This window comes from Sceloporus occidentalis, unplaced genomic scaffold (genome assembly GCF_023333645.1).
Source record: "Sceloporus occidentalis isolate IW3139 unplaced genomic scaffold, rSceOcc1.0.p SCAF_91, whole genome shotgun sequence".
NCBI lineage: Eukaryota > Metazoa > Chordata > Lepidosauria > Squamata > Phrynosomatidae > Sceloporus > Sceloporus occidentalis.
Genome location: NW_028317071.1, coordinates 1,838,211 through 1,863,800, shown reverse-complemented (window position 1 = coordinate 1,863,800; position 25,590 = coordinate 1,838,211). Strand labels below are relative to the sequence as shown.

Genomic DNA, 25,590 nt, shown 5'->3' with positions numbered 1-25,590 from the left:
TCTAAAAATTTGCTCACATATACATATACCATTCTCATCACTATTTCATTGCTTCCTCAAGATACTGGAAAGCAAAGATTCATTGGCTGATACTAAAAGCCACAAGACATCTGATTAATATTGGGACAATTAAAAAAACTATAAAAACAAAGAGGCTTGTTCCAATCTTCTTTAATTCTACATTTAAAACAAACAAAAACAAAACTTAGAGTGTGGTGCTAGAGCTAAAACGGGTCAATTGGTTTATTAAAAATCAACCAACAAACAAAAAAAAACAGGTTCAGACTGGAGATTCTCCAGAAAACCCTGGAGGCACTTCAGCTCCATGATTTTGTGTGTCCCTGTTCTTAGTTGTAGTTGTTTCTGCATCCCAATCCACCTACCTCATCACAATTATCTACACACTGCTTACCAGGGAAAGCTTTTTCCATACAAGGCTCTACCATTCAGTCTGTTGTTTTATTCAGTGACACTCACTACACTGATAGGAATACATTGAAACAGTGAGATCTTCATGTATACCCATAACATCATAATATCCTGATTAGATCTGTTTCTCTTCCATAAGATCTAACAGATGTCGAGTTGTGCTTTCCTTCCTATCCAGAAAAGGTTTTCTGCTAACTCATGAAAAGGACAACCTAGTTCCATTTCAAAAGCTACAACACTTTGGAGTGGTTGTAGACGCGTTTCTGACCAGAGTCTACCTGGCCAAACAAAGGGTAAGATCCATGAAGAACACCTTCAAGCAGGTAGGTTGTTCTCAGTTATCTGAGCTAGTGTTATTGGCGCACCTGATCTGCTTCAATTAATAGTTTGTCATGAACACGAGGAGCCTAGAGAGGTTCCTCTAGCTATTTAAAAAATAGATTTCACAGATAAATCACTTGTTCCACTTGTTCTGACATATACCAAATAAGTTCAAATCCCTTTGAACGGTGGTTATTGCTGCCAATCGAGAAGGATTGTCTGATTTGGCCCCTGATGGCATTCCAAATAATGGTGAATGCTAGCTTAGGGCGATGCTAATCATTTTGTTACTCTCAATAAGCAAAATGAATAAATAAAAAAATACGACCAACAATCTCTACTCCACAATATAAATTGGCTTCAATTAAAACCAATAGTGTTTGTCTTCAAACACAACTACTAACAGCTCAATTCTGATTCAAATTGACAAGTTTACATTAAGGGTTCATATACACCAAATGACTGACCCAATCCAGGTCACTCATGACAAAATCAACATTTCTAATAACTTGATTTAAGAAATGATTTCAACATCTTTTTGTCACAATCAAAACAAGGCATTGATAAAATTGTGGCTCGTCTTGGATGCATTTTAACATGCTACAAGAAGATTGAGATATCTCTGTTGTGCTCCGTTGTTGATCACTCCATTTACAGTGCAGCTACTTCCTCTGTTATCAATGTTTCTATTTCAATTGTTGAATTTTTATTATTTCCAAAGATGGGAGGGTTTAGGGGTTAATGCAACTTTTTATTGTGTTTTTGTATTTTTATTTATGTTGTAATTCCGCCTCGATCTGCAGGGAGAGGTGGGAAATATAAATTATTTATTATTATCTTCTGGCTGGACACGGCTCCTCGCTGAACGGGCTCCAGATAGCTCCAGAGACGTTCTGTTCGGTGGCGGGTTTCAGTACTCAAAGCTCGGTTTTGAGTTCTCAAAATTTTCTCCCAGAGAAGGGGGAAACAGAGGGGGCTTGACAGAGGGTTTGGTCGCATTCCCTAGCGCTGGAAACAGAAGTATCCTTGCGAACGCAGGACACAGGGGGAAAAGCAGGGACGTGGAGCCCGTGAGAGCAATCCACGCTCGCGAACCGATCTTTAATGGGAAGCCTTAGGCTCTTCATACAGAGGTTCCAGCCAGTTTTATTTTACTGAATATAAAGAAGAAACAGAAAACTATGCTGTTCTACTTGATCTCCAGTAAATAACTGCTACGAACTGACCTATAATCTGTGAGATGAAGAAACGATTCTATTTCCCCAAGGACAACCTATGTTTTTTTCAGTAAGAACTCTCTGGCTAATATTTGGATTGTATTGAACGGCGGAGGTGGGCTGAATTACAAAGATTTGATAGTTGAGAAACGGAGATGTTGTAGTTCCTGAACTCTGGGATTTGTTGTTTTTTGCTGGATTTAAATTCTGGGATTATTGGATTTTGTGTGGAGAAACTGTGATTATTTCTACTCCTGATTCCTTGGAAAGAACTTAATAGTGGACTACAGGACTCTTGGTGTGAAGGAACAAAGTATAATATTGGGCTTTAAAGCTGGGATAATAGGACTGAGTTTTATTGACGACAAACCGTGGAATCGCTGGGGAATATTGTTTAAGGGGAAAAGTTGAGACGGACACGCAAAAGGGGAGATATAGCTTTAAGAGAAAGACACACCAGGTGTGGGTCTTAAGTGCATTATTGAAGTGGCCTTGAAACCCACCTGCGAGAAAGGGAGACGTCCGTGTAGGAGGAGTACAATAGAGAACGGTCTGAAGGAGCGTGGAGGACTGAGAAGTGGACAGAGGAAAAGTGAAGCGGAGAGATTGCTAGAGCAGTTCATGACATCACCGGATCTGACAGAGAGCGGAAGGAAGAAGGAAGAAGAATTGGAGGACTGAGAGCAGACAACGTGAAAGATAGAGCGGCAACAGAAAGGATTCAAGAGCAGAGAGACGAAGAAGGAAGTGAAGTCCTTTAAGAGACTACTGAAGGGATTATAGAAGCAGGAAAAGACAGACTGTGTGTGGTGTTGGATGCTATAACTGAGATAGGGTATTGGGACGGAACTGGAGTTATTTGACATACAAGCCTGCTCTAGGAGATAAATTAAATGCTATTTTAGGGGAGGGGCTTGAAAATAAATATTGACTAAAGGGGTATAAAATATAACGGGATTTATGAACAGAACTAAAGCCTTTTGTATAAAGAATTTTATAGAGTTTTGAGACACACCCTTTCTAGGTGACTAACTTTTCTCAAAACTTAAATCAGAGAAGACTGTCGTTGGAAAAAGATAAAGTGACAGATATGAATTAATTAATTTTGGAAAAAATAGAAAAATTAAATTTGAATATGAAAAATGTGTCAAAAGAACTTACGAATAATCTGTCAAAGGAACTGACAAATTTTAAGAAGGAAATTAAACATGGAAATCAGAGAAGATTTGAAGGAATTTAATCAAACAGTTGACAAATTGAATATTGAATTACAAAAGACAAAACAGAAAGTAGAAATTTTAGTATTTTGAAATGAAAAATTGGAGATTGAAGTAATGAAAATCAAAAATAAGGAAGATACTGAATTGGATGAGAGAGCAATTTTGGATTTAAAATTGAAAGAAAAATCAGTGAAAATTAGAGGAATTCCAGAACAGAAGGATGAAAATATGAAAAGTTAATTGAAGCAATTGCAAATTTTTTAGAAAGAGATGCCAAAACTTTTGAAAATGAAATAGATAAATTATATAAAGTGAATTCATCGGTGGCAAGACAAAAAGGATTACCTCGTGATGTTGCGGGGTTTTTTGTACGGAAATCAATGAGAGACAAATTTTTGAATTGGCACAATGAGAATCCATTCCAATATGAAGGTACTGAAGTGAAAGTCTTAAAAGATATCCCAGGCAGATAGTTACAGAAGAGAAAGGATTACAACACTTTAACCTTCTTTTTAAGAGCTGAACGAATTTCCTACAGATGGGAAATCCCAGAAGGATTGACCTTCTGGTGGAGAAAGAAAAGAATTAGAATTTTCACTGCACAACAAGCAAGAGCCTTTTTAACTCAAATAAAAAAACAATATTCAGCGAAGAAAGAAGAGAGGAGAAAGTGGAAGTGGAGATATCTCAAGTGGGGGAGTAAGCACTACTAACTCCATTATAGATTTACGTAGCAAAAAAGATCAAGGAGAAGAAGAAGAATCACAAGGACTACAGGAAATAGGGCTTGAGTTTGAAGACCAAGACCTGCTACAAGAAGAACTTAGACGTAGAAGAGAAGAATTAGAAGAAAGAAAAGAGAATTAAAGATACCCTGAACCTGAACTTCTTACTAATTAAGTGTTCTCTGTAAATAGTGAGCGAAGAGTTACTGTATATTCCGGCATATAAGACGACTGGGCGTATAAGACGACCCCCAAATTTACAACTTAAAATAGAGTGTTTGGGATATACTCACCATATAAGACCACCCCTCTCTTCCACGATAAGTCAGAAAGGAGCTGAAGGCACACAACAACAACAACAACAGCAGCAGTGACAGAGGAGAAAGAGGGGGGAGGAGAAAAAAGGAGAAGGAGAAAGAAGAAAAGGAGAGGAAGAGGAGGGAGACTCCACTACACTCTGAGGAAGGAGTGTGTGCCACGTTTGAAATAACAGCATACACAACATTATTTCACCCGCCTCGACAACTCCTCCCGCCCTTCCTCTTGGTGCATCTACACTTTAGAATTTTGACACCACTTTAAGAGCTGCTGCTCCATCCTATTGAAATCCTAGAATCTATAGTTTTATAAGGTCTTTTGCCTTCTCTGCCCAAAGAATGCCGGGGGGGGGGGGCACTGCTCCAAACTACAAACCCCAGGGATTCTGTATGGATGGAGCCGTGGCAGTTCAAGTGGCTCCTATTGGAATCAAAGCCCAGGAAACTTTGTGCCAAATAGAAACATGTTCGACTGCAACTGCACTGCAGAAATAATCCAGTTTGACAACCCCTTAACAGCCCTGGCTCAGTGCTATGGAATCCTGGGAATTCTAGTTTTCTGAGACATTTAACCTTCTCTATCAGCAAACTTTGGTGTGACAACAAACTGTCATTCCCAGGATTTCATAGCACTGGGCCATAGTAGTTAAAATGGTATGAAACTGGATTGTCTGTCTCTGGAGTGAAGATGCAGCCTGAGTTGGATCCAAGACACACTGCAGAAATAATCCAGTTTGAGACTGCTTTAGCTGCCCTGGCTCAGTGCTAGGGAACCCTGGCAATGGTAGTTTTGTGAGACATTGAGCCTTCTCTATCAGAAAGAGCTCTGGCGCCACAACAAACTATAATTCCCAGGATTCCCTAACACTGAGCCAGGAGAGTTAAAGTGGTCACAAACTGGATTATTTCTGCAGTGTGTTTTGGACCTTAGTTATTAAAAATGCTCAAGGTCCAATCCATACTGCAGAAATAATCCAGTTTGAGACTGCTTTAACTGTCCTGGCTCAGTGCTAGGGAACCCTGGGAATGGTAGTTTTGTGAGAAAGAGCTCTGGTGCCACAATGAACTACAATTCCCATGCATCTGAGGAAGTACGCTTAAGTCTAGGAAAGCTGCCAACTTTTCTTTCAGTGAGTCTCAAAGGTGCTACAAGATCTATCTCTCTATCCTCATCATCACTATTATTGTTATTATTAAATCCAAATGCACCTGCAGAAGTGGACTTAAATTGGCAACACTGATATACTGTAGACTCATTCTCTGTGGCTGGGATCTGGAAGCATGGAGGCAATTCCCTTGAAAAACCAGGGAATCCTGGGAGTTGTAGTTTGTGGGGGCGGGGGGGGGGCAACCACTGTCCTCTCTCTGATTGGCTGTTAGTGTGACTCCATCCAAACAGGATTGGTTGCTCTGTAGCCTAGCTCTCAGAGGGACTCAGGGGCTAAGAGAGAGAGAGAGAGACCCTTTTCTGAGGGTGGAGTGGCGACCACTCTCCAGCCCTCTCTCAGATTGGCTGAAAACTGTGAGTGTGTGACTCCAAAGGATTGGTTGCTCTCTTGCCAGCCTGGCTCTGAGTCAGGGCTGGAGCCAAAATGGGCAAGTCACTAAATCTGCCCTGAAATAGAGCCAGGCACCAAAATCACACCCAAAGCTCTTTTAAACCCCCATTTTTGTGTGAAAGTCACCACATTGGCAACACTGCGAGTCAGGAGGGAAGGTAGAGAGACCTTCTGCTGTCTGCCGCTTGGAAAAGGAGGAAGGGAAGGGAGAGGAGGGAGCAAGGAAGGAAGAGAAGAAAAGGAAGAAAAAAGGAAGGAGGGAGGGAGGGAGAGAGAGAAGGGAAAAGAAAGGGAGGGAGGGAGGGAGGGAGGGAGGGAGGGGGAAAAGCAAAGGAGGGAGGGAACGGAGGAGGATGCTCCTTTGCCTTTGAGAGAAGCCTTCCCTGCCGAGGGCTCTCTTGAGGACCCAGGGGCTTTCCGGAGTACAAGACGACCCCCGACTTTGGGGAACATTTTTCTAGGCTAAAAAGTCATCTTGTACGCAGGAAAATATGGTATATTTTCCAGAATTCTTACTGCTGTTTCTGTTTTTATATTTGAATCTAATTTGAAAAATGATATAATAAAATTCTTTTTTAAATAAATTGGTGGTAAGTTTATTCAGGAGATACATTTTTGAAAATGGCAGAGTATCTAAAGTATTTAACATGGAATGTTCAAGGATTAAATACTCTCCAAAAAAGAAAGAAGGTATTCCATTATCTATAAAAATTAAATCAGGACATAATCTGTTTGCAAGAAACGAGAATAAAAGAAAAAGATAAAAAGCATTTACGATGCACTAAATTGGGTTTACTTTTTACATCTAATTCTAAATTTAGAAAAAAAGGAGTAACATTGTATATAAAGCCAAATCTTGAACCAAAAGAAATTTATCACGATAAAGAGGGAATGTACGTTATAATTGAAATATTGAATAAAGGGCAGAAAATGTTAATAGTAGGGGTATATGGTCCGCTTGAAAATAAAAATAAATTCTATAAGGAGTTAAAATCCAAGCTTCTGCAACAAGTGATTGGAACAGAGTGATTGATCCAGTTTTGGACAGATTTTCAAAAAAAGGAGAAAAAACTTCCGGGAAAACTATCTCAGGAATTTTTTGATCTAAAAGAATTACTACAAGTGGAAAATGTTTGGAGAGTGAAATATGGGAGGAGTAGAGACTATATGTTCTTCTCCAACCCACATAAAACTTGGTCCCGGATTGATATGATTTTGTTGTCAAGGTATCTACGTATTAAAATTTATGAAGTAAAGATTTTACCTAGAATACTGTCTGACCATAACCCAGTTCAATTGAATTTAATAGTGGGTAAAAAATTGGAGTATAATTGGAGATTAGATACAAACTTATTACTAAAAGAGGAATGTATGAAGGAGTTAAACACTACAATAGAGAGATATTTTGTTGAAAATTTAGATAAAGGAACCCCGATTCAAACTGTTTGGGACGCACATAAAGCTGTTATTAGAGGATGGATGATTGAAAAGTCAGCCGAAATTAAGAAGAAAAAGAAAGAAAAATTGGATAAGTTAAATAAAGAATTAAAAATAAAAGAAGATTTTTTGAAAAAAGAACCAAAAAACAAGAAGCTATCTTTAGAGATTAAATATATACAAAAACAAATATCATTATTAGTGGAAGAGATGGGGAAAAATTGAAATTTGTAAAACAAAGATATTTTGAATCGGCAAATAAAGTGGGGAAATTATTGGCATATCAAATTAGAAAAAAGAAAACCAAAAGAAATATTGCGGCAATAAAAGAGGGGGGAATTAATTACCAATCAACATTATATTAAGAAAATATTTGTACAATATTTTACAGATTTGTAAAAGAACCAAATATAAATAAAAATAAAATTTTAAAATTTATGGATTGACAAAAATTAAAAGAACTTACAGAGGAACAAAGAGAAATACTGAACCAACTGATTACAATACAAGAACTATCTGAGGCAATAAGTAGGAGTAAAACAGGGAAAGCCCCAGGCCCGGATGGTTTTTTGAATGAATATTATAAAAAATGTCAAGAACATATTAAAATTCCACTATTACAAATTATGAATGATATAAAGAAAGGTAATGTCCGGCAGACTTGGTCACAATCGAATATTACTTTAATACTTAAAGAGGGAAAAGATCCAACATTACCCAAAAGTTATAGGCCAATTGCCCTGCTAAACACGCATTATAAGTTATTTGTTCCAATATTGGCTGTAAGATTAAAGAAAGATTGAATAATTGGATAAATTTGGATCAAGCCAGCTTCCTACCAAACAGAATGATTAAAATTAACATAAGAAATTTGATAAATCTAATTGAAATTCACCAAAACAAAATAGACAAAAAACTTGCTATGATCTTTATCAATGCGGAAAAGGCATTCAATAATGTGTATTGGCAGTTAATGTATAAATTAGTGAAGAAACTAAAATTTGATGATAAATTCCAGGATTGGATCGAAGCTATATATAAAAAACAAGAAGCCAGAATCTGGATAAACGGAGAAAGAACGGTGCCATGTGAAATTAGTAGAGGGATAAGACAAGGCTGCCCACTGTCCCCACTTTTATTTATATTGATGATGGAAATTCTATTAAATGATATTAGAGGAAATTATCTGATAAAAGGATATAAATTGAATGGTGAAGAATGTAAGTTGAGGGCATACGTGGACGACCTTGTCTTAACTGTAGCAAATCCAAACAAATGTATTGATATATTAATGAAAACATTAGAAAAATTTGGTAAAGTAGCCGGTTACAAAATTAATAATTTTGTGTTCTTGTCATTGACTGGTTCTATTTCCATTCCAGCTGAAGCTATAGCCTGCAAACACTGCTGCTAATTCAAGGTCACTTGGTATAGGATAGGGAGATAATAATCTCCACACAAAGTAGCAGCTGTTCAGTTACTTAGGTTTGAAGGCTGTGAAGAGAATTTTATAAAGGATCACAAGTTCTTAGCAACACCTGCTATCTTAGAAGACACTTGAGAGAGCCCTAAAATAAGCCACAGCTGTGAAACATGGATAGGCTTTAAAATAATTTTCTAAATACCAAAATCGAAAATAAATCTGCAGCGCCATCTGCTGACCACTAGAGATAAAGACATAAATTAATATGGAAAACTTCAAGTACCAACTTAAAGCCAAAATAATAAAGACTCAGTTTCAATTCAAATTAAGTAGGAGGACATAGGGGTCCTAAAAGGATATAAAGGATTCAAGCGCCGGTAGAGAATGTGGGACATTCCCACATAGGACATTTTCAAGGACAGAAATAAAACACTCTGCTACAGGGAAAGAAGGTAACTTTAAATTACTGAATTTAATTAATGTTAACTAGGAAAATGGCAGCTAAAGCAGCAAATGAAAGCCAAAGAAGAAACTCAGTGGAAACAAGCACGAAGAACAACGACCAATTTAACCAATTGTTGGAAGCAATTAAGAAGTCACAAAGAGAGCTTCAACAAGAAATAAGGGATTCAAGAGAAGGGATGTCTGAAGAATTAAAATTGGAAACAAAATTGATTAGACAAGACTTGGACAAGATTAATAAGGATGTAATTAAAATCACAGGGAAAATTGAAAAATTAGAAACAGTAACAAAAAAACTTGAGAAGAAAGTGGAGACTTTGTCGGTAACTCAGATAGAGGAACAAGAAATACCTTTAAAAATGCAATTAAAAATGAGGAAACTATGCCTAAAATTAAGAGGTGTCCCTGAACAGCCAAACGAAGACCTGTATGAATTTTTAACACCAATTTTAGCAAAATATGTAAACATACCAGTGCAGCAATTCAACTGGGAGGGCGACCGGATGTACAAACTGAATTCAAGAGTGGCAAAAAAGAAAAAACTCCCAAGAGACATCGTGATTTATTGGATACAAAAAAGGATAAAGGATACACTTCTACAGAGAAATCACAAAACTAGACTGGTAATTCAAGGACACGAGATTCATATCTATAAAGACATACCTCCAAAGATTCTGAAACAGAGAAAGGAATACAAATTTCTAACAGATTCTCTAAAGCAGGGGTAGGCAACCTTTTTGAGCCGGGGGCCGGGTTGCTGTCCCTCAGACAACTGGGGAGCCGTAGCCAGGGGGGTGGAGCTTCCACCCTCTGGGGGCGGGGCCACATGCCGGGGGCAGAGCTTCCACCCTCCGGGGGCGGGGCCACATGCCGGGGGCAGAGTTTCCACCGAAGCCCCGTGGGGAGGAGGAGGCGTGTGCCCGCCCTCTCCTCCTCGGTCCCTTTCTGGCCAAACACACCCAACCTCCATTCCAAAACACACACAACAGCACATTTGTGCATTTCACATGGCTTTACTTAACGTGGCTTCCCCCTTTTCCTCCTGTGCCCCAGGCCGCGTGGCCCTCCTCTTCCTCCTTCACACGGTGGAGGAGGAGGAGGGCAGCACGGTCGTGCAGCCCAGGAGGAGGTGGAGGAGGTGGCGGCGGTGGCAAGACCGGGCTTGGGGGCCCCTGCTCTAAAGAAATATCGGATCTCCTATAGATGGGCGAAGACTGAGGGACTTTCGGTGCTGTGGAGTCAAAAACAATTTAATTTATCTACAGTAGAAATAGCACGAGAGTTCTGGGAAAGATACTGGACAGAAATAGAGGAGGCTGGAAGAGAAGAAAAATTGAGTGATGAGGAAGTTGGTGAAGAAACTCAAGGGGATGAGGAGCTACAAACAGGAGAAGGTGCAACAGAAGAAGAAGAGGAACCCAATACAGAACATACTGAAGAATTGAGTGGGATTTTTTTTTCTGGAGTAAATTAGACATATTGAACTAAGGATAAATCTTTTAATAAATAGATTTGAACTTTTTTGAATCCATTCTTTATATATACAAGTTCTACTTAAATTTATTAAAAAATGGGAATAATCACATGGAACGTGAAAGGTATGAACTCCCCTACTAAACGGAATTTTTACACCCTGAGCAAAATAAATGTAGTTTAATCTGCTTACAGCAAACCCGTATTAAACTGAAAGACAAAAAACTCTTGAGATCTCCAAAATTAGGGAAATAATTCATTTCAGCGGCTAAGAATAGAAACAAAGGGGTGGTAATGTACGCTAGAGAGAGTTTGAATCCGAAGGAAGTCTTTAACGATGTTGAAGGTCACTACATAGGGATATCTATTGATTTTGATAAAGAAACAATTATAATAATAGGAATATACGGCCCCCAAACAAATAAAAGCAGATTTTACAAAAAATTAAACAATCTAATCTCAGTATATGATCACATTAATGTGATAGTTATGGGAGACTTTAACAGGGTGATAGAACCAAAAATTGACAGGAAATCAGACAAAAAAAATAGATGAAAATCAAGGGAAACTACCTAGATCTTTTTTTAACATGGTAAAAAACATGAATTTGTTTGATGGATGGAGACATATGTATAAGAACAATCAAGAATACACATTCTATTCTGAGAGGCATCACTCACTCTCTAGAATAGATTTGTGCCTATTATCAAAGCCTCTACTTAATTACATATATAAAATTGGGACGCTTCCAAGGACAATCTCTGATCACAGTGCGGTACATATAGATTTGAAGGATGGTGGGAAATGTTATACTTGGAAACTTAAAGATGATCTATTACTAGACAAAGAGATTGTTGTCAATACCAAGAATATTATTTTCCACTATTTTAAGGAAAATATTCAAGATGAAACGAAAACTATAATGGTATGGGAGGCAGGTAAGGGAGTCTTCAGAGGCCATTCAATACAACAGAATTCTAGAATGAACAGAAAAAAACCATGAAAAATTGGCACAATTAATGAAGAAACTAGAAGAAAATGAGAAAATCCTGCAAATCAACCCAGCCAACAAAAAAATAAGGGATGAAATTAAGGTATTACAAAAACAAATTGATTTTGAAAATACCACAGAAATAGGAAAAAACCTAAAAAAGGTAAGACAAATTACGTTTGAACATTTGAATAAAATTGGAAGATGGCTGGCTACAAAGTTGAAAGAAAAGAAACATAAAGCTATAATAACGGAAATCAGGATGAATAGAGGGACTATGACCCAGGGAGATGAGATTCAGGAGGGCTTTCAAGAATATTACAAAGAACTCTGTAAGAAACAACCCACACAATTGCTAAATATTAGAGAATATTTGGAGAAAATTAGTTTTTGCAATCCAACGGAATCGCAATTAAAGAAACTAAACGAAGATATCACTAATGAAGAAATTGCTGAGGCTATAAAGAATTGCAAAGACAGAAAGGCTCCAGGGCTGGACGGGTTGACCGCAAAATTTTACAAAACTTTTTTAGACAAATTGGTTTACCCTTTAAAAATGACTATGAATGCCATATTGAAAGAAGGAATTGGACAGAAACAAATACAGTGGTAATACCAAAAGAAGGTAAAGACTTAACAAACCCTAAAAATTTCTGGCCCATATCTCTTCTTAATTTAGATTATAATTTTTTTTCAAATATATTGGCCAAGAGATTGAAAAACTGCATGCAGGAATGGATAGATGTTGATCAGAGAGGTTTTTTACCTGGTAGGGTTATGGGAGACAACATAAGAATTATATTGGATATTTTGGAATATTATAAGCAACATGGAGATAAGAAGCTAGCAATCCTATTCGCAGATTTTGAAAAAGCATTCGACACAGTGAGTTGGGAATTTATATACGAAATTTTAGACAAAATGAAATTAGGAAATAAATTTGAGACATGGATAAAAGAAATTTATAAAACTCAATCAGCGTGGGTATGTGTAAATGGACTAAGGACCCAAAACTTCCAAAGAGGTACTAGACAAGGTTGCCCCCTCTCCCCTTTACTGTTTGTCTTAGTGATAGAAACACTTAAAAACCATTAAAGGAGAAACTAATATTAAAGGTTTATGTATCAAAAATCATAAATATAAGGTTAGAGCCTATGCCAATGACCTAGCAGTAATATTAGATAACCCCATTTCCAGTGTAGAATTGTTGACAAAGAAATAGAGGAATTTGGCTGCATAGCAGGGAGTAAATTGAATAAAGAAAAATCTCAATTCTTAACAAAAAACTTATCTAAAACAGAGGAGGATGAACTGAATTTACTTACTGGAATAAATACTCAAAAAGTAGTGAAATACTTGGGAATACGTTTAACAAAAACATAAATTTGTTTGATAACAATTATAAGATCATTTGGGACAAAATAAAAAAAAGATTTAAGGAGGTGGAGCAGACTAAATTTATCTTTTTTAGGGAAAATCTCAGCAATTGAAATGACGATTCTCCCCAAATTAATTTTTTATTTTCAAATGATTCCCATCCCAATATCTAGGAAGACATTCAAAAATTGAAACAAAGAGATAATGTCCTTTCTATGGGAAGGAAAAAAAACCTGGGTTCGCTTAAAAATTTTGCAAGACTCAAAACAGAGAGGGGGCTTAGGGGTTCCGAACTTGGAACTATACTATGATTCCTGTTGTCTTACCTGGTTGAGGGAATGGATAACGTTGAAAGATAGTAGGTTGCTAGCGGTGGAAGGCGAAGGCCTACGCTATGGCTGGCACACTTACTTGGCATACGAAAAAGATAAAATAAATAAAATTGTCAACAATCATTGTATTAGGGAAGCTTTATTGGACGTATAAAGAGATATAAAAAAAGATTTATGATAAAATTACCAAGTTGGGTTTCACCACAAGAGGCATTTCAAAGAAGGGAAATGATACAAGAAGAGAACTGGCTCACGTATAAAAGCTTATTGAAAATACATGGAAATGAGGTCAAATTAAAATCCCAAGATGAACTAATTAGAGAAGGATACAAAATTAATTGGTTTCCATACAGACAAATTTTGGAGAGATGGAGGTTGGATAAAAAGCTGATTGGATTTGTTAGAAAAGATAGCAAACCTGAAATTTTCAAGGTTATCACATCATACACAAAGGGGACAATTGGGAAAATATATAAATTATTACTACAAGAAAGAATGGAAACAGAGGTGGTTAAAGATATGATGATAAATTGGGCAAAAAATATTGGACACAACTTAGAACTGGCAAAGTGGGAGAGAGTATGGCATCATACCTCTAAATACTCGGCCTCACAAAGGATGAAAGAAATTTTTTACAAAATGTACTTTCGCTGGTACTTAACACCTTACAAAATCTCTTAAATTTACAAAGGTAATTCCCCTATTTGCTGGAAGTGTAAAAATGAACAGGGTACCTTCTTTCATTGCTGGTGGTCTTGCAAAGAAATTCAGAAATATTGGGATATGATAAACAAGACATTATCAGACATATTAGATATCACACTACAAAAGTCACCAGAGATGTACTTAGGAATATGATGAGCGGAGATATAGAGAGGAAACATGATAAAATCCTTTATTATGCAATTACTTTAGCAAGAATTTCACTAGCCAGAAAATGGAAATCAGATGAAATCCCAGACAGGAGAGAATGGCTGTTGAGCTTGTACGAAGCCATAGAGATGGATAAACTAACCCTTATATTGAGAGGAGAAGTAATTAATGAGGTTGATCAAACATGGGAGAAAGTATTGTTATATTTGCAGAAGACCTGGGATACACAATAGGCATAATATTTTTATACCCTAAACCAGGGGTAGGCAACCTACGGCCTGCGGGCCGCATGCGGCCCGCGGAGCCATTGGGACCGGCCCCTGCTCGGTCCTGCTACCAATTGCCGCCGCCAAAGGTCCCGTGGGGCAGGCGCGTGGGACCTTGGGCCTCTCGCGCAGGCCCCTCAGAAGCGGGAAGGAGCCTGCGAGGACGTGCACGCGGGTGTCCCCCGCCTCCTTCCTGGTCTCTGAGAGGCTTGGAGGCCCCTCAGAAGCTGGGAAAGAGCCGGCGAGGATGCCAGCGCGGGTGTCCTCTGCCTTCTTTCCGGCCTCTGAGGGGCTTGGAGGCCCCTCAGAAGCCAGGAAAGAGCCGGCGAGGACGCCAGCGCGGGTGTCCTCCGCCTCCTTTCCGGCCTCTCTCACACACACACAAAACACACCTCTCTCTGCCCCTCCTGCTGTAAAATGAGGGGAGGCCCCTCAGAAGCCGGGAAAGAGCCGGCGAGGACGCCAGCACGGGTTTCCTCCGCCTCCTTTCCGGCCTCTCTCACACACACACAAAACACACCTCTCTCTGCCCCTCCTGCTGTAAAATGAGGGGAGGCCCCTCAGAAGCCGGGAAAGAGCCGGCGAGGACGCCAGCACGGGTTTCCTCCGCCTCCTTTCCGGCCTCTCTCACACACACACAAAACACACCTCTCTCTGCCCCTCCTGCTGTAAAATGAGGGGAGGCCCCTCAGAAGCCGGGAAAGAGCCGGCGAGGACGCCAACGCGGGTTTCCTCCGCCTCCTTTCCGGCTCTGAGGGCCTCCCCTCATTTTACAGCAGGAGGGGCAGAGAGAGGTGTGTTTTGTGTGTGTGTGAGAGAGAATGAATTGTGTATATGTGTGTGTGTATGAGAGAGAGAGGGGGGAAGTAGGTTGTGTGTGAGAGAGTGGGTTGTGTGAGAGGGTGTGTGAGAAGGGAAGGTTGTATGTGTGAGAGAGATGTGTTGTGTATGTGTGTATGAGAGAGAGAAAAGTGAGTTGTGTGTGAGAGGGAGAAATAAAAGTGGGTTGTGTGTATGAGAGAGAGTGGGTTGTGTGAGAGAGAAGGAGGTTGTGTGTGAGAGAGATGGGTTTTGTGTGTGTGTATGTGTGAGACACACACACAGAGAGAAGTGGCTTGTGTATGTGAGAGAGGGGGTGGTTGTGTGTGTTAGATAGGGTTTGGCGTGTGTGTGTGTGAGAGAGAGAGAAGTGGGTTGTGTGTGAGAGAGAGCGAGTTGTGTGAGAGAGGGTGTATGTGAGAGTCAGGGGGAGGTTGTGTGTGAGAGAGACAGGCGTGATGTGTGTGTGTGTGTGCAAAATCCCCTCTCAGCACCTTGTGCCTTTCTGGGTTGAGACAGTGTGCATCCTTTCTTCTTCTTCTTCTTCTTCTTCTTTTTTTTTTTTTTGAATTGCTTTGTAGTAGTTTCCATGCTTGGAACTATTATTATGATTGTTATCACTCCGGGGGCGGAGCATGCTGCCCCATCCCTGGAGGGTGGAAGCTCCACCCCCAGCATACGGCCCCACCCCCAGAGGGTGGAAACTCCACCCGCCAGCTTCGGCCCCCCCAGTTGTCTGAGGGACAGCAACCCGGCCCCCGGCTCAAAAAGGTTGCCTACCCCTGCCCTAAACATTTATTTTTATACATTGGTATATTAATTGTATATAACAGGGATCGAGGGAGAGATAATGGATTTAAATAAGTTTAGATTAGCAGTACCAAGATTACTCAATTCTCACAAGTTATTATACTTTGTTAGAAGTCTGAAAAATGCAAATGGAGGTACGAGATGATAAACGAAAGTCATAGGTAGGAGGAACTATGCAACCAGTATTTACTTTATAATCTTTATTAAATTTTCCATAAAATAGTACATTCAAAAAGTATAGCAAATTCCCATTAAACAAATCAACAAATAAAACAATTTCTTCAGTTCCCGATTCGTCTTCCTTTGAATTCTTCCAGTGGCCATTTACCTAACATCTTTTATTTTCATATAACCCAAAGTCCGAATATGATGGCCAGAGTCTAAATGTGGTACCCCAAGTCCATTGTTGGATTTACCAAGAGATCAATCAAACAGTAAACAAAAATTACAATAATTGTCTATCTTAATACATCATGTTCTCGGTCAGTTTGAAAGACCAAGAGATTTTAAGGTTGTTTTTTACATAAAATAGTACCAACTTAATAAACTTGACACATCAAAGCTATCTTGTGCTGAGTCCTCGAAAAGATAATAGTGAGTACGGACTGAGTAAAGTCCCTCATGGTCCAATTGTAAGCTGATCTAGAAAGAAAGGGAAAAGAGAGGAGGAAATTTTATAGGATTAGGCCTATTTTCCTATCCCCATAGGGCAAAGACCAATTTCCCTTCCTCAAAAAGCCAATATTGAATAAATTACAGTTCGATCAAGGAAATATCCAAATTCCATTCCTTTTCCCATTGTACCAATACTTTCTTCCAATCCTCTTTCCTCTTATTGTTACTCCGGTTTTGGACATAACATGATATAACGTCAATTTCTCTATATTCGTTAACTCTCATCATCCAGCTATCCCATGAGGGAACAGTGCTGGATTTCCATAATTTCGCTATCTCAATTCTGGCAGCAGTGACTAAATATAAAATTAATCTCCAATTGTGTGGTTCGTCTTTAGGATCTAGAACAGAGGTAATATTCAAAAGAAATAATTTTGGGTTCAGGGGAATTTGGATACCTAATATCCGTTGTGAGGATTTATGTACCAATGACCAGAATTTCTGGATCTCCGGACAGGACCACCACATATGGTACAGTGTACCTTTTTCTGCATGGCATCTCCAACATTTTCCATCGGATATATTAGACATTTTCTTTAGTTTCCACGGGGTAACATACCACCTATTCATTACCTTAAGGTGATTTTCTTTTAAGTTTTGTCCTACCGTGAACTTCTCTGTCCTTTTCCAGGCTGACTACCATTCCTCCATTTGTATAGAACTATTTATGTCCTTAGCCCATTTCAACATATAATCTTTAACAGTGAATTTTTCCAAAGATCGATCCAATAATAACTTGTATAACTTTGCTATCTTTTTTTTTTCCTGTATGCCATAAAATCTCATCTAATTCATTAAAGGAATCTTCAATCCCAATTAGTTTGTCGTCCTCTTTGTACTTTTGCATAATTTGAAAAAAATTAAACCATGATAAATTATACCCCTCTTCTAATAGCGCTTCTCTTGTTTTGGGGATGGGTTTCCCTGTAGTCTCAGAGTTTAGTAAATTTTTATATATGAGCCATTTGCTATTGGTATGCCATCTCCCATAAAATGCCTCTTGTGAGGAGGTCCATAACGGTAACTTAAAATAAAAAAGCTTGTTTATCTTCATCCATGTAATTAATAACGACTTCCTAAATGGGTGGTTATCAAAATCCTTATTATCTTTCCATTTTCTATAGCATAAAAAAGCATGCCAGCCATATCTCAGTTGGATATTTTCCAAATTTAAAGTAAAGGGGTCGTTTAGCTTAATCCAGGATTGCAGCCAAACCAAGCTGCAAGCCCAATAATAGATACGAAAATCTGGGAGGGAATATCCCCCTTTCTGCCTCGCGTCCTTTAACACAGACCATTTAATTCTGGGCCTTTGTCCTCTCCAAACAAATTTTCTAAGTTCACTTTCCCAGTTTCTAAAGACATTATCTGTTATCATGATTGGCAGGTTTTGCAATAGAAACATAATTTTAGGGAGAACTGCCATCTTAATAGTGGCTATCCTCCCCAATAAAGAAAGATCTAAACGATTCCACCTTCTCAAATCATCCTGGATACCTTTCCACATCTCAGTATAGTTGTTTTCAAACAATTTCAGATTATCCTTTGCAAGCCAGATTCCTAAATACCTCAGTTTTTTTTCCTCTATAAAGCCAGATTCCTTCCTTAAAAGTTCCACTTCCTCTTTCGCTAGGTTCTTTGTTAACATGGCCGTTTTATTCTTGTTTATTTTTAATCCTGAAAAAAAACTGAAACGGTCTAATTCGTGGAGTAGGTGTCCTATACTTTGGTTTGGTTCCTCCAATATTAGGGCAACGTCATCCGCGAAGACTCTGGATTTTATTTCGTAACCCCCTTTCTTCAGGCCTTTTATATTTTTATTTAAGTTAATAGCTAAAATCAAGACTTCCATGGCAATCAAGAAAAGTAATGGAGCTATAGGGCAACCTTGTCTTACCCCCCGTTGTATGCCAAATTCGGGAGTTAATTCCCCATTTACCATAACCAAAGCGCTTTGTTTGTTGTAAATATTTTTTATCTGGCCTATAAAGGTTTTCCCACATCCTATATGGTGAAGAGTTTCTAACAAAAAATCCCATCTCAAAGAGTCAAAGGCCTTTTCCATGTCCAAGGCAATCACTGCACACCTCTTGTCATTGTGAACATGATAATATTCAAGGCAGTTTATGATCGGCCGGATGTTGTCCTTTATTTGCCTCCCCGGTAGAAAGCCATTCTGCTCTCTACCGAGAACCTTATTTAAGATGCCTTTAAGTCTGGATGACAGAATAGAAGCAAAAATTTTGTAGTCCACATTTAGGAGGCTTATTGGACGGTAGTTAGGAATTGATAGGGGATCTTTCCCTTCTTTAGGGATGAGAGAGATACTTGCTGCTTCCCACGAAGGGGGAATGCCTTCTGACTCTATCTGATTAAATACCTTGTGCATGGGATTTAACAACTCCGTTTGAAATTTTTTATAAAATAATGGAGTAAAGCCATCCCTGCCTGGGGCTTTGCCCTCCTTCAGGTTACCAATTGCAACCAGTATCTCCTGTTTCGATATTTCTGCATTTAGCTTGTCTCTATCCTCATCCGGAATTTGAAATTTGATTTTAGAGTTTAAATATTCCTTTAAAGCTAAGTTTTGACCCCTTTTCTCACCAGGGTCTTTATAAAAATCCTTGTAAAAATTTCGGAAGGCTTTCTCAATACCTTCTCGGGAAGTAATCAATCCTTTATCTGTCCTTAATTTGGTAATAGCTCTCTGTTCTTTCGGTCTTTTCAGTTTTCTTGCTAACCACTTTCCCACTCTGTTCCCGTTTTCAAAATTAAGTTGCCTAGATTTCCTTAGGTCCCGAGCTATCTCTAAACAGATTTTACTTTGTGTCTGTTTTTGGAGGATTTTTATTTCATTTTTAATTTTATGATTTGTGGGGTTAGACTTCAGAAGGGATTCTTTCTCTTTAAGTTTCCTCAGTAGCTCTTTTTCCTTTTTTCCCCTCACTTTTTTATTTTCGGATGCTTTTTTGATTAATATACCTCGAAATACTGCCTTCCCAGCATCCCACACTATTTTAGATTGAACATCTTGGGTTTCGTTTATCTTAAAGTAGGAAATTAATTCCTCTTTCATATTGTTCACTATGCAACCAGTATTGAAGAGGAAGGGAAGCCGAGTGAAAGGTTGGAAGAAAGAAAGTTTCAGTACGTTGAAGAAGGTATGAGTAAGTGTGGGAGGGAGGTTAGTGTCATGGAGTTAGGTCTCATCAGAGTAGGTTAGGGGAGGAGAACGGTAGGCTAGTAGAGAGATTAGGGTAGGTAAGAGGGAGGTTAAGAAAGAAGGATGTTTTTAGAGCTAAAGAAAGGAGAAATAGAATAATGCAGAATAGAAGAAGGGTAAGTTTTGAAGGTAAGAAGAGTGTAGATGAATGATGTGAAGAATTAGTTACTTAATCCGGTGATGATGTATTGCTGAAGATTAATATGTATGTATTTGTATATTTGAATTGTTGTATGTTTGTTTGTTTGTGTGAGTCAAAGCTTCAATAAAAAATTTATTAATTAAAAAAAATTAATAAAGAAAAAACAGCAGTATTACCAATGAATATGACAATGGAAGAAATAAATAACTTAAAAGAAAGAACTGGATTCCAAATTTTAAAAAATGGTAAGATATTTGGGGATTAATATTACAATAAAAAATACAGAACTGTTTGGAAACAATTATGAAAAAACATGAAAAGATATAAAAATGGATCTCAAAAGATGGCAAAAATTGGGTATTTCATGGACTGGAAAAATAGCTTTACTTAAAATGTCAGTATTACCAAAGATGATCTTTCTCTTCCAAAGCCTACTAATCATAACAAATGACACACTTTTTAAAATTTGGGAACAAGAAATTTCAAAATTTATATGGAACAATAAAAAAAAAACAACCAGAGTCAAAATGAAAATATTATATGATTTGATAGATAGAGGTGGATTGGCTTTACCAAATTTGAGATGGTATTACTATGCATGTGTTTTGGATTGGATATTTGATTGGATTACTTTTGATAATAGGAGAAATATTAATTTGGAAAACATTGATTTAAAATTTGGCCCACATGGATACTTATGGTATGAGAAAGTTAAGTTAGACAGCAATTTTAATAACCACTGGATCAGAAAAATATTGGTAAAAATATGGAATAAATATAAGAAATTCGTGTTCTTAAAAATTCCACTATGGACCTCTTCAAATGAAGCCTTTTTTAGAAGAGAAGAACTTAAATCAGACATTTGGGTAACATGTAGAGATATTACAAAAGTGGAAAAAGGGAAAAGAGTAATGAAAACACAGGAGGAGTTAATAAGGGATGGATATTCTATAAATTGGTTTGCTTATAGACAAATTAAAGCAAGGTTTGTGAAAGATAAGAAAGAGGTTGGAATCGGTGAAGGTACTCCTGAAGAGGAAAAAATATTAAAGTATAAAAAAAAACCCCACGAATCTCAAATTTATATCAATTAATAGTTAAATATGAATTAGAAGAAGAAACAATTAAGGAGTATATGATAAAATGGGCGAAAGATTTAAATGAAGCAATCCAATTAGAGGAATGGGAAAGGCTTTGGAAGAGAAAAATTAAACAATTGATAAGTGCAGACATGAGGGAAAATATTTACAAGTCTATGTTTAGATGGTATCTTACTCCATTCAAATTGGCAAAGATGTTTAAAAGAAACCAAAATCTATGTTGGAAATGTCAGAAAAAAGTAGGTAACTATATGCATATGTGGTGGGATTGTGTAGAGGCTAAAAAGTTTTGGGATAATATTCATACTGAAGTAAAGAAAATGCTTAACCTCTAAGAAGACCTGAAGCCTAAAATGTATCTCCTGAATATGATAAATAGCAACCAAATTGAACGGAAAGATGAAAAGGTTTTATTATTTGCAATTATTGCAGTTGGAATTATATACACTAAACGCTGGAAAAAAGAAGACTGTCCTGCAGTAGAAGAATGACAGCTCAAAATGATGGAACCGTTTGAAATGGATAAACTGATGTATTTGCTAAAAAATAAATCCCTAGAATCATTTGAGGAGAACTGGGAAAGTTGGTTTAAATACATGCAAAATGAAATGAACAGAGATGTGTGCCAGATGAGGGAAGAATAATTTGTATATATATGCATATTTATTTACAATTTAATGTCCACCTTTTTCTTTAGTATCTGAACAGTTAATGTCTAGATAGTTATATATAATAATTATATTTAGTTTTTGGGTAGGTAAGTAGGAAATGTGGAGAATCTCTAATAAACTTAAAATTGGGGAATAGTCAGATAGAGAAATTAAGATTACAGGTAAAAATATTTAGAGTGATATAAGAGTTCAGTAAACCAGAGTAGAGAAAGTATAGGGGAAGACCAGTGGAGAAGGAAGTAGACCAATCTAGAAGAAAGTTTAAATGATTTAGAACAGATATATTTTCTTCCTTTTTTAAAAAAAAATGGTTTAATATTGTATCTATAAAGAGGAAATATCAAAAATACTATTTTGATGTATATGAAAATGTTTTTAATTCCAATAAAAGTTTAAAATTAAAAATAAATTATTATTATTATTATTATTATTGTTATTATTAAAAGCAAAAGGACTATGCAGGTGAGGGATTCTGGGAACTGCAATCCAAGCCCCGCTGAAGCCAGAGTGCTCTCCTGTGGTTCAGTCTGGTGGCAGATGGGCATAGATGGAACTCCTTCCTTCCTTCCCACCCTTTATAGTAAATCCTTGTGTCTCTGCCTCTCAGGAAGAAGAAGGAAAGCCAAGGCTTTGGCGAGGAAGTGAGGGAACTCACCACAGGTATGAGCCCAGGCTGCTGCGGGGTCTGTCGCCCCTTTCTCTCCTCCTCTGTGACAACTTTCATACCGTGATCTCTGTGGAGGGGCTGTGCTAGTCTTGGGTGGCATTTTAAAGCATGAAGCAGTTGGGGGCAGCAGTCATCTATAGAGGCTTACACCAGGCTGGTCTTTAAGGTGTCACACTGGACTCTTGTTGTTGCTTTCACCTTCACATGGGGCCACACACCTCCAAAGCAACCACAGTGAAGTGCAGGATCGTTTCTTGGTCTTAGAAGTTTGTGAGAATCTTCCCAGGCCTGACATTTTCTTGCAGGAGAAATGGATGCTACACTCCAGCAGGAAAACAGGCTGATTTTGCTCCTGGTTAGCACTGCTTTCCCAGTAAGCCTTCCATTTAGGCAGCTTCAAAGTGCCACTTTTGCTTCTGAAGTGACACCGAGGCTGCTAAACTCTTGATAATCTTCCCTCTCTTTCAAGGATTCATCTTAGGCCTTCATCTTTATGAGTGGACACTTTTAAACACCTTGGGCACTTTTTTTGGTGGAAAGATAGAGGCATAAATTAGTTTACCAAATCATAAATTGTGGTAGGGTATGGACATTTCCATTAGTAGGGCCTGATCCCATTCTTGAGACATGTTTCATATTGGTTGTTGTTACAACCTCAGGTCCATCTGCCTTGGTCCAAGCCTCAGAGGGAGAGAAGAATGCTGGACCTGATCCCCACCCCCCTCATCGTTCCCTTCTCCTTTTGTGTTGCGTCTTTTAGATTGTAAGCCTGAGGGCAGGGAACCGTCTATTATCCCCTCTGTTGTAAGCCACTCAGATTCCCAGTGATTGGGTGGCATATAAATAAATCCTATTATTATTATTATTATTATTATTATTATTATTATTATTATTATTTCTTGAGAGGAATTGCATCACTTCTGTTCCATGATGTGTTGTCACCAGCCTGTGTTACTTTCATGCTGGAAAATTTTACTTAACCTAAGAATGAATCCCAGGTGTCAGGGTCCTGGATATAGGTACCTAATACAGTAGAATAAACAAACAAATATAAATATGACACTCCTTTGGCAGTTACCCTCAGACACAGAGCAGAAAGTACATTTTTACACTTTTTAAGTAGACAGAATTTCTCACTGTGGATCCCACTAAAGCTACTATTACTTTCAGTGACTGCTGCCAGTGTATCTAAAAGCACATACTGTAGATGGAAGGAGTGGGGTGTGGGTAGTGGAATATCATGTTCTGTTTCCTTTCTGGCCCCAGGTGATAACATCAGGGAATTTCTGTTGAACCTGCGGTACTTCCGGATCTTCATTGCCCTGTGGAATATCTTCATGATGTTCTGCATGATTGTGTAAGTAAGTGAATGAGGGAAAGCCTTTGTTCTCTTTCTGCCCTTTTTGTCTCCCAACCTTTGTCTGGATGTTTTAGGAAGTGTTTAGTACTTCACAGCATTTAAACTGTGCAAGAGAAGCTAGAGGTTGAAAAATTCTTAGCCACAGCTCCCCTCAGTCTTCCCTTTGTGGTAATATAATGTTGGTCTGCTTTGTGGGGCTTTTGTAAGGGTACTTAATCAGATTTTTGTTGTTGCTACATAAATATCTCTCCCAGGCTGCATCTGCACTGCATAAATAATGCAGTTTGACACCGCTTTAACTGCTGTGGCTCCATGCTATGGAATTGTGGGATTTGTTGTTTTGGGAGCTATTTAGCCTTCTGTCAGAGAGCTTTGGTGCCACAACAAACAATAAATCACATAATACCATGGTAGTTAAAGCAGTGTCAAACTGCATTATTTATGCAGTGCAGATACAGACTGAGACACTCACTGGGTGTTGAAGTCAACTGTAAACTCCCTGCTAGTGGTATGCTCATGAGGTTCAGTCTATGCTGGTGTGGACTGGGTTTATTTGAGCAGGGCATGTGATGTGGTGGGACCTACTATATGGAATACTCTCCCACTGATAACAAGCTGCCACATTTTTATTTTGGGATGTATGTTGAAGACTTTGCTTGTTCTGGACTGTTACAGCCCAGTCTATCTTCTGTTTTATGGACAGTGTAAATGTATCTTGATTTCTTGTATTGTTTTTATATTGTGTATTTCACTATCATGGTACACACCATTGTGTTTTTGATATCTTGGGGTATAAGCAGTATATGAATATCAATAAGATAAAAGGGTTGGTAACCTGTCTTTCTGTTGTCTTCCTCTAGGCTATTTGGATCTTGAAAACCTTTGGTGCAATGAGCTGGTGACTGTAAATGTTGCAATCTCTTACTTTGGGGATGACTTTCAGCCTGAAATACTACCTTCCTTTCAAGTAGAAGACTTCCCATGTTTTTAACATTAAACTCTTTCCTGTTATTTTTCTTTGAGCATTAAAGGAATGGTTCAACCCTTGTTCTGAGCAGATAATTGTTGTTTTTTTAGTATATAATCATACTCATAGCATTGTGCAGTTGGAAGAGACCCCCAAGGGCCATCCAACTCCCTTCTGCCGTTCAGAAATACACAGTCCGAGCCTTCCCTGTGAAAGATGGTCATCCAGCCTCAGTTTAAAAATCTCCAAAGAAGGAGACTCCACCACACTCCAGTGGTGCAATGGTCTTCCACGGTTGGACAGCCCTTACCCTCGGGAGGCTCTTCCTAATGTTTAGACGCAATCTTTTTTTTCCTGTAGTTTGCATCCATTGCTCTGGGTCTACCAAGATTTTAGCTCTACAGATAAATAGAGAGATTAGTCTGGCATCACTAGTTTTTGAGAAACCCACATTGACATTTAATAACCATGACATTCCTTTCTAAGGAGACTCCTGTGGCCTTCGTAGGGAGACCCTCTAGCCTAAAGACCATCTTTATCTTAAGTTGAATATGGAGCCTTCCCTTGCCCTTGAAAAAATTAAACCTAAACACACATACTTGTAAACACACATAATTGTAATTCTCTGTTTTTTAGGGGATTCAGGACCAATTCGGCTTAAGTATTCGGCCACATTTGTGCTTAGAAAGAGGGGCTGCTGATGGAAATGGACTTCTTTAAAGATTGGTTTTTAA

General features: G+C 38.2%; 1 protein-coding gene across 6 annotated transcripts in view; it reads left to right on the top strand.

Moving 5' to 3' along the window:
* The window catches only part of SMIM7 (small integral membrane protein 7), a 30,725-nt gene extending 5,789 nt beyond the window's left edge, over window positions 1-24,936 (top strand). For 2 of the 6 annotated variants that reach the window (XM_089496506.1, XM_089496508.1), the window contains exons 3-5: window positions 22,470-22,522; window positions 23,796-23,886; window positions 24,750-24,936. In XM_089496506.1, the coding sequence (XP_089352632.1) occupies window positions 22,470-22,522; window positions 23,796-23,886; window positions 24,750-24,765 (160 nt within the window). In that variant the 3' untranslated portion in view covers window positions 24,766-24,936. Of the gene's footprint in view, window positions 1-568; window positions 753-22,469; window positions 22,523-23,795; window positions 23,891-24,749 lie in introns of those variants that run through there. The other 4 variants (XM_089496507.1, XM_089496505.1, XM_089496502.1 and 1 more) reach the window with 4 other exon arrangements.
* Window positions 24,937-25,590: the final 654 nt, after the last annotated feature.